A 14,703-nucleotide genomic window follows, 5' to 3' on the forward strand; every position below is an offset into this window, starting at 1 on the left:
AAAGTCTTATCTTTCATTTCGACAGTCGCCACAACCACATTCTTCTTTTTGTCAAATATTTTGCATCTTCCATCATCAAAATATACCGAGAAGTCCTTCTTAATAAGTTGTCCAATACTAAGAAGATTATATGAAATATTAGGGACATAAAGAACATCCGTGATAAGCTTTTTATTACCTCCCGAAGTTGGAACAGCAATGGTTCCTTTTCCTTTCGCATCTTGATAAGAACCATCTCCAAGAACAACGGTTGAAGTAATGTCTGAGTTGAGCTCCACAAACATATCTTTATTGCTGGTCATATGGTTGCTAGCACCGCTATCAAGATACCATCGACTGTTTGACTTCTCTTCACCATTCAGAGAAACAAACATAACGTCATAATCTTCTTTCACAAATTTTGCATCATCTTCTTTCTTCTCCTGATTTTGAAATCGACAATCCCCTTGAGAATGATTAGGGATTTTGCATCTTTTGCATTTGAAATAACAATCTTTTGACTCATGATTTGTTTTCTTGCAAATGATACAGAAATAAGAATCACCAGATTGTTGTAGTGCTTTGCCTTTCCAACCGAATGCCTTTTCATTTTTCTTACCAAATTTGTTGTGATGACTTCTTGAAAACGCTTCTGGTACTTGCTTGGATTTGAAGGCTTGATCAGTTGATGGAGTACAAGAACGATTAATTCTTTGCTCATGTGCTAGAAGAGATCCAGTCAACTCATATATTGTCATTTTGGACAAATCTTTTGATTCTTCAATCGCAGCAGCAACATGATCAAACTTTTGAGGAAGGCTTCGAAGAACCTTTTCAACAACCTTTTTGTCTTTGATTTCATCTCCGCTGCTTTTTATTTGATTGACAATAGTAGAAACACGAGAAGAAAAATCTTGTACCTTTTCTCGATCTTCCATCTTTAGATTGTCAAAATCTTTCCATAGGGCTTGGAGTTTTAATGCGATCGTCTTCTCCGTACCTTGAAATTCCTGTTTCAATATCACCCAAGCATCTTGAGCCTTTTTTACTCCAAAAATACGAGGGAATATGGTTTTCCCAACTCCTTGTTGAATATAGCGCAAAGCTAATGCATCTCGTTTTTTGAGATCCTTTTCAAATTTCGCATATCCTTCGTCGTCTTCATCGGGCACATCGAGTTCTTCTTCATCTATCATATCCCAAAGACCTAGGGATATGAAAAATGTTTCCATTTGGCTGCTCCAGAATTCATAGAATTCACCTTCAAAGATAGGAACTTGACTTGGAGAGTATGAGAATAGAGTAGATGCCATTTCAAGATTGAAACGTAACCTTGCTCTGATACCAAATTTGTTGGTGCGGAAAATATTATAACTAAGAAAATATGATTTTATTGATAGAAATCTTTAAGTAGCTACAGCTCACTTAATTTTGAGATATTAAAAAACTAATGAGAAACTCTCAATTTAAAGGATAAAATAGAATAATCTAGAACTCAAAGTAAATGCAATTCATGACATTAAGTAATGCATCTCTTGAGCTTCATCTTCCTCTCACGATCAATCTTCAACTCTTGAGATTTATCATCACATTTAATGTTTTCCAAGATTATTAATTATTTATTATTTTTCGTCACAAAACCGTCAGACAGAAACCACAACAGAATGCCTTAGCGGGGCGAATAAATAGAACGCTACTTGAGCGTGTCCGGTGTATGTTGTTTGAAGCTAGTCTATCGAAGCAGTTTTAAGGTAAGACGGTTAACACTGCGGCTTATTTTATCAATCGTTATCCATCGACGACATTGGAATGAAAGACACCGTAAAAAGTTTGGAATGAAGCTCCTCCAAAACTCAACAACTTAAAGGTATTTGTGTGTATGGCTTACATGCACCAACAAATGGAAGTTTGATCGGAGAGCAAAGAAGTTTGTCAAAGGGGATATTATTTTAAAAATCAGAAAAGAAAAAAGTGAAATATTTGTTTAAGAAAAACCACATATCAAGAAAAGCTCTAACAACAACGCAAACACTACTAATTTTAATAAACAATTTTGTCTCTTCTCTTGAAGTAATGATCCCATTCATTATTATTTTCCGTATGTCCAAAAAATCTATACTTCCAGCTCAACTCTTCTGGTTCTAGATCAAGTCTCTCATGACCATTTTCCTTCCTTAGCCTCTCCACTCTCTCAAGAACACCTTTCATTGTCAAATCAAACGCATCTTCCACTCTCCCCGTTCTCAATCTTGATCTCGGATCTTTATAAACCACCTTTGGTATCAACTTTATAACCTCTTCTCTCATTGCAATCACTTCCGATCTCTTCATACTTCCCAGAACCAACTCAATTCTCACCTTTTTCGCTTTAACATCCCCCTCCGATATTAATACAGAATACTTCTTATAATTTTTCGGTAAGTGCCATAAATACTGCGTGTAAGCCGATGCTGGATGAAAGAAAACCGGTATACAACCCGCTACTATCGAATCAAATATCGATCTTCGAGTAAAGGAATCGCCCGGAGGTTGAAGACAAAATACGGAGCTAAAAAATATTTTCATCAGGTAATCGGGCTTTAAGCACTTATTGCTTGCATCTATGCATTCCATGAGCTTGCATTTTCTCCCCGAGGATTGGCATTGGTTCATTATCTCGCCACGGATAGAATCCTCTATCTTTGGACGTTTGCCTCCCGCAAAGGAGTATAAGTATGGTCTCTTAACCCTTCTCATTCGGTTTTGCCAATTTAAAACTTCTTTGTCGTTTGAGGGATGGAAGTACGTCGGGTATGGGATTGCAAAATCGTTCTTGTTCCATGGGCTCGACTCGATTGTAAGCATCGTCAAGTTTTGGGATTCCGGTAAGAGCATTAGCTTGTTTCCCCATGCAGAATCCTCATCAATTCCGCGGCGAAAATCCCATGTTATCCGACCAGCAACCATGAAGTGGTCTCGTCCCGACATAACCTTGTGAGTATTTAGTTTTAGTCAAATAAAATAAATATGAGAATATGTAAATTAGTTCATTAAAATTAAATATTCCTATGATCACAAATTCATAATGAAAATTGTAACAAAATATTTCCTTTTAAATTATCATAGATCCAAACTTATTACAATGAGTTTCTACACTTACCATTAAGTTATGATGCTCCATATAAAACATTGTATTAAGTTAACCTAAATTAATATCATGTTTTATATTTCAATGGCCTCAAAAATAAGTTTATCATATTGTGAGAGGGGACATATTAATTTGGTTGCAGAGGATCTCAAGTGATCTGTAAGAGGTTAAAGACTTCTAAAGATAAATCTGTAATAGTTATAGAGTTTTGTACTAAAAAAATATGTAGCTATGAATATAGATTAGATGTCTATTTTTCTAAACTTCTCTTATTCTCGGTATCATAAATTAATCTCTAACTATAAGTCAAATATATTTGAAATCAAATTAATAATGAAGGGCATACTCTTCTTAATAAAACATAATGTTTTATGTATCTTTTTGTTTAATGTATATTACAGTTAACATCAAATTAATATGCTTCGTGGTTCCTCTGACATGACTGACAAAGAGAATGACAATATGATAAATAAGAGGTTTCATTTATTTATGATATTGCCCCTTCCTTGTAAGAGTGAACATGAGAACATATTAATTTGGTAGGATTGGATCTTGCTTCCTTACCGTCATCTCTAAAGATTGAAAGAGTTTGAAAGATTAATTATTTGAATAGATGATAACTAATCAATTAAATTGAGTTATTTTTACTATTTTTTATATTAAACTATTATGTCTCTCTATATTATTTAAAAAATGTGTTAAAAAAAATAAATTAAAAGTTGCACAAACTCATCATATTCAAAGGCATGACAGAAATTATGTTCCCAATTTAAACTTAGAGCTTCAATAATGATTAGATGGATGAGTTGAAAATTCTAACAAACCTTCCATTCCCTTCTATTCCGAAGCCACTCGTATAGATCAATGGGTCCCGCATCTCTCAAAGCGGCGGTGGATCCCCACAGATAACGAGCCACATCAAGACCCGAATAATAAGGCACGAAAACAGCGGATGCCATTGATGAGTTTTTTGTTAAGCATTTATACTGTTTCATTCTGTTGTGGAAGATGACTTCGAGAGAGAATTGGTGGGTGGCGTAGAATGATTCCCCACCTGGTATGGTGCGACGAAGATGAGGACCAAGACCCATGTTCTCCATGTATTGACACATGTTGGTCCAGTTGTTGAGTGAATGACAATTGTCTAAAAGATCTTGATTGAATCTCGTTGGAACTTCTTGAACATAAACATATCTGCCTTTGCATGAAGATTCCGTTGTGGGTTCAATTGGGTGTCCAAATTTAGCAGAATCCGATGAAGCATCCTCTGGTTTTGTTGGATTGTTTATCTTGTTTGTCTCAATTGAAGATTCCGTTGTGGGTCCTATTGGGTGTCCAAATTTAGCAGAATCCGATGAATCTCGTTGATCTTGTTTGTTGATCTGGTTTTCCATTGGCACTCTCTCTTCTTCTTCCTCCAATCTTGGATTCCAAACATCTTCATCAGGAGGAGACATGATAATGACTGAATTGGGAATATCTGCAACGATTGTGCCATCGAGCTTAGGAGTTTCGAATAATTTTAGATTTTCATAAGGATTCATAGGAAACGAGCTGGTGAGGATGGGGTTCGAAGGCCAATCATACATATAGTAAATCAATAAGTACCACACAACAAACAGGGAGATTAGAACGAAACAAAGGTGATTGCGGCATCTAAATGCGATCAGATTGTTTTCCATCTATTGTTGTTAGCGTTTTATCATCCAATTCCCGAAAAATGTATCAACAAAGACATCTTAGCTGAGCGAAAAAAATGATAATGGAAGAAGAGCAATTTACGTATGAAACATGAAGAAAAAGGGAAAGGAGAGTTTTTGTGAGAAGACATGAAGTTAAAAATAAAGAAGGAAAAACATTGGAATCTATGGAAAAAGTCAAATTTTGATTATGATCAGATAGATGTTTAATAAGATGGGTTGGGGAGGGGCTGGCTATATTAAGGAATTAAAGAAAATTTGTTATTCTATTTCTGAATGTTTATAAATAAATAGGGGAGGGGCTATATTAAGGACCTTACGATTTATTTTGTTAACCAACTTCCAAATTTGTAAAGACTTTTTCGAATGGGATTAATAAAAAATGACCTGTTTTGATCCTTTGGTTTAAAGTGTTGCTATTGCGCAACTAGTGACTTCACCTCAATTACATATATTTCTTTAAAAAATCAGAACTTTAAAAATTCAAAACCTTTAAAAGGATGTCTAGAAGTTTATCTTTATAAAATTTTGTAGGATTTTGGAAAACGCAATTTTCTCGAGTTGATTATATTTTCAACAAATTTGCATTCGTTGAAAATGACACCCGCACGTATATAATATTTTAGTTTCCTTAGCTTAGAAATAGCTTAATTTCTTAGCTTAGGTGTAAAGTTAAGTTTTAATTAAAAAATGGGGGAGTAGTTTAAAATGGGCCACGTAGGTGGCAGAATTTTAAAAGGGATATATTGATCAGCAGTCCATCTCTCTATCTTATTTCATTCAGAAACCCAGTAAACTTCCTACCTTATCTTCTTTAGTCGGAGAATTTGATCAAATGACCCTTAAAAGAAGGTCATTCCCATTTTTAACCTCAAGAAAATCAATTTTTATTTTTAACCTCTTTTATATAATTTTTTCCTTTTTACCCTTACTAACCTTTTCCTTTTTTCTTATTTTTCTTTATTTTTGTTTCCCTTCTTTTCCCTCTCATCTTCTCATTTCTCCCCCACGGTGGTCCCGTCCCGGTCCCCCGTACCAATCCCCACTTACTCTTTCTTCCCCTTTTCCTTTCCACCGTCACCCCACCACTCCTTCCCCCAACTCCCAGCCACCCCACCACTCCTTCCCCCAACTGCCAGCCACCCCGCAACCCCCTTCCCCCACTCCCAGCCACCCCACCACTCCTTCCCCCAACTGTCAGCCACCCCGCAACCCCCTTCCCCCAACTGCCAGCCACCCCGCAACCCCCTTCCCCCAACTGCCAGCCACCCCGCAACCCCCTTCCCCCAACTGCCAGCCACCACGACTCCCCTTCCCCCAACTGTCAGCCACCGACCGAGTACGCTAAACTCAGCTGAGAGCAACCGACCAATATCAAAATGGGTACGTTTCTTTCACTCCCATTTTATTTCGTTTGAAATGCTGTGTTCCCCAAAATGAGTACGTTTGAAATGCTGTCAAAATGGTATGTTAATGTATGCTTCACACGATCCACGCCCCAAGCCCACGCCCCACGCACCACGCACCACCCAAGCCCATGCCCCACGCCCCACGCACCACCCACGCCCAAGCCCACGCCCCACGCACCACCCACGCCCAAGCCCACGCCCCACGCACCACCCACACTCAAGCCCATTCCCCATGCTCAAGCCCCACGCCCAAGCCCTAAACCCAAACACTAAACCCTTTCCCACCAAGGTCGGTGTAGTCTCCCAATTGTTTCGACTTCTTTCTCCGAAATGTTTTATTAACAAATTTTGATGGAGTCATTTCTTTCACCTCCTTCTCCTTCTTCTTCTTCTCCTCCTCAGTCTCCACAATCACCTCCTTCACAATCTCCTCCTCCACCTTCTCCTTATTCTTCTTCTCCTCCACCTCGTCTTTCTTCTCCTTTGGAACGTGGGGGCAAATCCTCATCATGCACAATAAAAAAATTAGATTAATATACATTGTAGAACGTGGGGCGTGGGGCGTGGTGCACAACTATACCATACCTTGTCATTCTCTTTAGTCTCCTCCACATCCTCTTTCTTCTCCTTTGGAACGTGGGGAAAATCCTCGTCCTGCACAATCAAAACATGAGATTAATATATATTGTGGGACGTGGGGGGAGGGGGGTGGTGCACAACTATACCATACCTTGTCATTCTCTTTAGTCTCCTCCACATCCTCTTTCTTCTCCTTTGGAACGTGGGGAAAATCCTCGTCCTGCACAATCAAAACATGAGATTAATATATATTGTGGGACGTGGGGGGGTGGGGGGGGGGGTGGTGCACAACTATACCATACCTTGTCATTCTTCTTAGTCTCCTCCACCTCCTCTTTCTTCTCCTTTGGAACGTGGGGCAAATCCTCGTCCTGCTCAATCAAAAATTTAGATTAATATACATTGTGGAACGTGGGGCGTGGGGTGTGGTGCACAACTATACCATACCTTGTCATTCTCCTTAGTCTCCTCCACCTCCTCTTTCTTCTCCTTTGGAACGTGGGGGAAAATCTTCGTCCTGCACAATCAAAAAATCAGATTAATATAACATTGTGGAACATAGGGCATGGGGCGTGGTGCACAACTATACCATACCTTGTTATTCTCCTTAGTCTCCTCCACGTCCTCTTTCTTTTCCTTTGGAACGTGGGGTAAATCTTCGTCCTACACAATCAAAAAATCAGATTAATATAACATTGTGGAACGTAGGGCGTGGGGCGTGGTGCACAACTATACCATACCTTGTCATTCTCCTTAGTCTCCTCCTCCTCCTTTTTCTTATCCTCCTCCACCTCTTTGTTCTCCTCCTCCACCACCTCCTTATTCTTCTCAGCCGCCACCTCCACCTCCACCTCTACCTCCTTCTCCACCTCCACCTCCTTCTCCTTATTCTTATCCTCATCCACCTTCTTCATTTTGGGAGAGGATTGGGGCGTAGGGAGCGAATCCTCGTCCTGCACATCATCATTTTTCTCCTCATCAAAATTCAATTTGCGAGAGGTTTATGACATGAGGCGTGAATCATCGTCCTGCACAATCAAAAAATAAGATTAATATACATTGTGTGTGGGGTGTGGGGCGTGGTGCGCAACTATACCTCGTCCTCATCATCATCCTCCTCGTCCTCCTCATATTCATCCTCCTCCTCCTCCTCGTCCTCCTCCTCCTTCTCTTCCTCTTCTTGCACAATCAAAAATAAAATGAGATTAATATACATTTTGAGGTGTAAGTGTGGTGCGTGGAGGGTGTGTGGGGTAGTGCGTGGTCTTGGGCGTGGGGCGTGGAGTAAGTGCGTGGGGTTGTGCATGGGGTGTGCGTGGAGTTGTGCATGGGGTTGTGCGTGGGGCGTGGTCTTGGGCGTGGGGTAGTGCGTGGGGCCTGGTCTTGGGCGTGGTCTAGGGCGTGGGACATGGGGTAGTGCGTGGTCTTGTGCGTGGGGCATGGTGTAGTGCGTGGGGTGTGCGTGGGGCTCAAGTGTGTGTGTGGGGAAGTGCGTGGGGGTGTGCAATTATACCTTTTTCGACTTTCTCTTTTTGGACAATTTCCTCTTCTTGGCCAACTCCCTCTTCTTGACCAACTCATCAGTCTCCCTCTTCTTGGCCAACTCATCAGTCTTCCTCTTCTTGGCCAAGTTCGTCAGCCTCTCTCGCCTCTCCTTCCTCTCCTTCATCTTTCTCTTAATCTCATCAACATCATCCTGCTTACTCGTCTTCATCTCCTCGTCATTCTTTCTCTTAGAGTTCATCACCTCATCATTCTTCCTCTTCGTCATATTCTCATTATCAACATCATCATTCTTCATCTTCGTCCTATTCTCATTACCAACATCATCATTCTTTCTTTTCGTCGTCCTCTTATCAGTATCAAGTGCAACATCATTATTCTTCCTCTTCGTCTTCGTCCTCGTCCTCTTCTCAATATCAAGTGCAGCAGTACCGGCCTCTTCTTTTTCTTCTCCTCCACTATTCTTTTGTTCCTTTATTTCCCCCAATAATGTGATTATAAGTTGTTAATTCTCCTTGATGAACTTGATTTCAATTTTAATCTTATTCACATCCTTTTTAATCTCATTCACATCATTTGTCAGCTCATCAAGTTTGGCATCAGTATGGGCTTGAGACACTCGATTGGGTGTACAAAATGTAGAATTGTCTTCATCAGTTGGAAGAGGAGTCGTCGCAGAAGGGATTTGCTGAGAGCTTTCTTGGCTAGTTTCATCATTAACTTCAGGGACCTGGGGACTAATATGTCTCCTCTTCTTGGCCGGCGGTTTGGGAGTCCATTCATGTTTTTCTTCTTTTTCACAAACTTCAATCTCTCTCTTCCTCCCATAAAATTCAAAGAATTAATCATAAATGTTGTCTGTCATATCTTCAAAGTCGTCCTCAGAGTAAATCCGCTTCTCCTCCGCAGACTCATGAATTTTTCTTTGAATATTGCACTTTTGGATGGCTGTGGATACCTCAGGTCCGGTATAACTCCTAAAAGATTTATAGAGCACTATCTTTGGGCTTGTAGGATCATCTTCCAGTGTCCTTTCAGCAAATTTGGGGATGAATGTATTGATAGGATCATAGGTCCACACTGGGAATGCTAGTGCGAACCCATGTAAAGTATAAGCGACATCCAAATTCTTTTCTTTTCCCAGGTTTTCTTCTTGGCGAGATATAACCCATAGAGGTGTTTCATATATTTGTCAATTCCCTGCAGGGTTGCTCTGAAGGACACCTTTCCCCATGGAAATTGGAGGAACATCTCCATGTCTTCCACCATGTGAAAGATTCTTAAACTTATCTTCCTCCTATTATCAGATGCGAACAAATACTGGTAAATGAGAAATATGAGCCCCATCTTCCAGGAATCCTCCTTATCAGAGCATCCGACGAAAATGTCTTCAAGCTCTTTCAATTTAACATCTTTTTTACCCTTAAAATATTTGAGGGAAATGGGAGAACATTCTTCAACCTCCTCCACCAAAGGAAATCTGCCAAAGTTGAGGCCTATCACTAATGCATAACCCTTTATGCCCCAGCAGACCTTCTTACCATTGACCAAGAACATTATCTCCTTCGAATTTGAGCTGATTTTTCTGATAAACATCTGATGTAGTATGGTTCCCAAAAAATATAATGCCGGGGCTTTGAATAAATACTGGAATTGGGTCTGCAAAGCCCTATCCAAAAGATTATGGTGAGTAAACCTCTCCTTTATCTTTTCCAGAATGGGGCCGGTGGATTTCCATGAAACACGACAATTAAAATCATTAATAATGGTTTCGTTTGGTGACATCTGCGAAAATAATCAGTAAAATCATATACACAATGTTTGGTGGATCAAAAACAGTAAAATCATATTAATAATTGCAGCCACGCACCAGTCCCACGCTCCACGCACTACCCCATGCCCCACGGACTACCCCACGCCCACGCCCCCGCCCCACGTACTACCCCACGCCCAAGCCCATGCCCCACGCACTACCCCACGCCCAAGCCCACCCCCACGCACTACCCCATGCCCCAGACCATGCCCAAGCCTACGCTCCACGCACTACTCCACGCCCCACGCACAACCCCATGCCCCACGCACTACCACCACGCCCCACGCTCAACCCCCACGATCCACGCCCAAGCCCACGCACTACCCCACGCCCCACGTCTAAGCCAACGCACTACCCCACGCCCCACACTTAATCCCCACAATCTTCGCCCCATTCATGGCCAAGCCCACACAATTCAATTGCACCACGTGAAAAATGTTCACTAACCAACCATTCAGATTATTCTAAAACAGTAAAACTAACCTTAGAACTAACTAAGCATTTCAAGCCTAACTAAACTCTAAACTAAAACCCTAAAACCCTAAAACCATTAAAATCATCAGTAATCTAGGTTTCCAAAATGAAGTAGTCGAACTAAACTAAACTTCATACTCATTAAAATCAACAATCCCTAAACTAACTAAGAATTTCCGAAATGAAGCAATCCCTAAACTAAACTTCAGTAATCTAGGCACATTGTAGTAATCAGCAATCCTAAAATAATCTAAACTAAACTGAATGATTAGAATGAGAAAGGAGAACTAACCTCTGTCTTTGAATAATTAGAACGAGAACGAGAAAGGAAGAACGTCTGACTGGGGCTTGGAGATCGTCTGACTGCTTGGCGATCGTTCGACTGCTCGGCAGGAAGAAAGAGACCGAAAGAAATGGTCGACGGGCAATGGTCGCGGGGGAAGCCAATGGTCGCGGGGTGAAGAGAGGAAAACGAGAAGAAATAAATGAGGGGAAAAGAAAAAGGAAAAGGAAGAGAAAAAAATGGAAAAAGGTTAGTAAGGATAAAAATGAAATTTTTTTATAAAAAAGGTTAAAAATAAAAATTGATTTTGTTGAGGTTAAAAATGGGAATGACCCTCTTTTGAGGGTCATTTGATCAAAATTTCCCTTCAGCCGATCATCTTCATCAGATCAACATTCTCATCTCCAACAAATCTTCATTAGTTCAGCAACCGATTCTTCTTCATCTACTCAGAAGACCCATCATTATCACCGTCAACAGATCATCTTCATCATCAACATTTCATTTTATTTAAAGGTAAGTAAAGGATATTTGATAATGTTATGGATGAATTAGGGTTATAAATGAAATGGAGTTTACTGATAGAAATAATGAAGTTGATTTGTTTGATATGGTTGAATGATTTAAGGTTGTTTATTGTTTAGGAAGGATAAAGAGAAAACAGAGAATGAAGGAATATAGATTATTTGGTTTTGGATAAACTTGAAGATGAGAAAAGGTATTTAGGGTTTATGTATAAATTTGAATGTTGATTGGAAGAGAATGAAAAGTATTGTTAGATTTAAGGAAGTAAATTATATGAATTATTAGTAGGTGGAAATATAAAAGCTAATTTGAGTTTAATTTGATAATTGAAGGAAGAAAGTGTCAAAGGCCCATTTGAAAATAGCAAAGGATATTTTGTAGAGCTTAAGAGTTGAAATAACTAGATATTGGGGGATTAGGTAAGAAATCATACCTTCCTACAGTTTATTTTACTAAAATGTGATTATGTTGATAAAATGGTTTTATTAAAATGGTTTGATTAAAATGTGTTTCTAAACTTATGGATCAAGTTGACATGGAAATGTTTTGATAAAATGTTTGATAAAAGGATTTGATAAAATGTTTGATAGAAGTGACTTGATAATGTTATTTATAAAAAATGATTTGTGAAACTAGTTGATAAAGTATTTTTGATAAGCCTATGCTAAATGCTTTGTGAAAGACTGATACATATGTATGGATTTGATTATGTGAATAATACGAAAATGATTTTATTACTCTAGATAGGATTCTGTACTTATTTATTTGATAACGGTTATTAATTCCTCGAGTGCTTATACCGGTAATGAGTCAACGCGTGACAATCACGTCCGGTTGATGGTTAATGAGTCAATGCAGGACCCCCAAATCCTGATTGATGGCTAATGAGTCAATGCAGGACCCCAAAATCCTCATTGATGGTTAATGAGTCAACGTAGGATATTAAAGTCCTGGTTGATGGTAATGAGTTATCACAATAATGTAGTCATTATCACTATTCTAGAGTTATATAGAAAAAAAGGTATATTGGTTATTAATAGTACGTATTATATTTTTAATAAAGGTTTGATCTTTCTATACTTATATTAAATGTCTCTTGATCCAACAGTAATGAGATTATGATTTTCTTACTGGACAAGTTTAGCTCACCCATTTTAATGGGTCCCCTTTTCAAAGCAGGATCCAAATCAAGTAACAGAAGCTACTAGACAATGAAGACTTGTATATCGATCTACTTTTGGTAAGAAAAGTTAGTCCTCTCCTTATAGTAGTGTATTAAGGGAGAGTTAGAACGATGTATTTTGTAAACCTTAAGATGGTAGCATTGTCACCTTGTATTTTTGGACTTTTGATGAGGTGGCAAGAACATATTGTAGCTGAAAGGATTTTTGGTTAATGAAAGAAGGGTAATATTTTGATTAAGAAAGTTAGTAAAGAATTATGTTAGCCTTGCATGTTATATTTAATTGTATTTCAAGGAGATGACATGCGTCGACTGGTCACGACTCGGTTCGGGGCGTGACATTAGGGTAGGGTAATATTTAGAGATTTATTTTTTGAATCAACCAAACCAGCAAAGTTCAAATCTAAATATACCATTACTTTTAAATTGTTCGCTCGTCTACATCCGAGCATGTAATCTTTATTTCTCAAACTAACCTTGTTTGACGTTCAATTTCCTAAACTAACCTACTTTGTTCCTTCATTCCCAAACTAACAAAATTTATGGTTCAAACTCAATATTTTTTTTACATTTTAAATTCATATTATATATATATATATAATTTTAAATTATTATTTTTTTATAAATTTGATATATTTTAATTATTATTTGTATAAACTAAATTATTTATATTTTGATATATATTTTAAATTATTATTTTTTATAAATTTGATTATTTATATTTTGATATATAATTTAAATTATTATTTGTTTTATAAATTTGATTATTTATATTTTAATATATATATATTTATATTTTAATTATTAATTATATAGTGTAATAAATATTCCTTTTATCATTCTAATAAATAATTGATAAATACTAATAAATTTAAAATATTTTAACCATAATAATATTATCGAGGTCAATGAAAATTTTAGAAAGAAGAAAAACCAACGAGGTTAAAGCCAGTGTATTCTAACCGAAATGAATAATCCACGAAGCATCATTATTTGTGCACTAGTAAAAACACGCTCATTAAGGAGGGCATAAACTCTCGGAAAACCGATGTGCCTTCGGTGAAAGACCTCACCGAGGGCAATAAACGCCCTCGCAGATTCTCGGTGATGAATTCCTCGGTGAAAAAAATGGATATTTGTGAGGGCATAGGCATCCCTCGGAGATAAGTGTCACCGAGAGCATTAAAAGGCTCTCAGATATAATTATAATGTTTTTTACCGAGAGCAGAGCCAATGCTCTCTGTCATAATATTAAATAATTAATCTTTATTCTTTAGCTCCGACCTCACCTTCTTCTCCCTTTCTCTCTCACCAGATCCTTAATTATTGAACAGTTACAACACCATCACCAATCTCACCGATTTTGCTACTACTTTCTATTTGATCTATCTACTGAAGATATAAGAACAATTAAAAGTAAAATATCAAGAACAAACGAGATCCAGTAACGAATTAACAATTACAGCAAATACATCCAAACAAAAAACTCAAGAATAATTACAGTAAATACATCCAAACAGAAAATCCCTAATGTATACTCAGAAACGTATTCAAATAGAAATACTTACTTAATCAATAAACGATTATAGATCTATACTTACTATTTTATTTTTCTAGGATTATGGATATATATACTTACTTAATTAACAAACGATCTGTTCATTAGATCCACATCCTGATGGAGGTTTCATTTGTAACGAAAGCTCTGAATATGATCTTCGCAGCTGCTGGGATCTGTAATGATGCCGGAGGAGGTACATGAATAAATATGATCTTTTAGTCGTGGCCTCATAACTGATATTCTCTTCCTCTTTCTTAGATTCTTCATATTTCTTTCATCCTCCGCGAAAACGATGATCTTACTAGCTATTTTGTTCGGACATCATGTCGAGTTCAACGAATTTCGCCGATTCTATGAGGTATTTTGGCAAGAAGCTGGTTAAATCGCCAGAGAAATTAAAAGTCTTTCAGATCTTTAATCAGAAGATAATGATATTTTGTCAAATACTTAGATCCTTAATCTTCTAAGGAAATATAAATGAAGATATGAGCGGCGGATAGAAGAAGAAGGGCCACTATTTGAATCTGCACTCAAATATTAAATAAAGAGGAAAAAGATATCTTAAAC

General features: G+C 38.0%; 1 protein-coding gene across 1 annotated transcript; it reads right to left on the reverse strand.

Moving 5' to 3' along the window:
• Nucleotides 1-1,968: 1,968 nt before the first annotated feature.
• On the reverse strand, nt 1,969-4,695 carry LOC124943414 (probable xyloglucan galactosyltransferase GT11). Its single transcript, XM_047483920.1, has 2 exons — nt 3,931-4,695; nt 1,969-2,949 (listed from the first exon to the last, which is right to left on the reverse strand). The coding sequence occupies exons 1-2, from the start codon at nt 4,693-4,695 to the stop codon at nt 2,020-2,022; spliced, it is 1,695 nt and encodes a 564-aa protein (XP_047339876.1). The 3' UTR covers nt 1,969-2,019.
• Nucleotides 4,696-14,703: the final 10,008 nt, after the last annotated feature.

This window comes from Impatiens glandulifera, chromosome 6 (genome assembly GCF_907164915.1).
Source record: "Impatiens glandulifera chromosome 6, dImpGla2.1, whole genome shotgun sequence".
Lineage (NCBI taxonomy): Eukaryota > Viridiplantae > Streptophyta > Magnoliopsida > Ericales > Balsaminaceae > Impatiens > Impatiens glandulifera.

What these genes read in the sequence shown, in the direction of transcription:
- LOC124943414 (XM_047483920.1), bottom strand. Translation starts at nt 4,695, where the DNA reads ATGTATGATTGGCCTTCGAACCCCATCCTCACCAGCTCGTTTCCTATG. An exon ending in GGAATAGAAGGGAATGGAAG is followed by an intron (nt 2,950 to 3,930) that starts GTTTGTTAGAAT and finishes AATACTCACAAG; the next exon opens with GTTATGTCGGGACGAGACCA.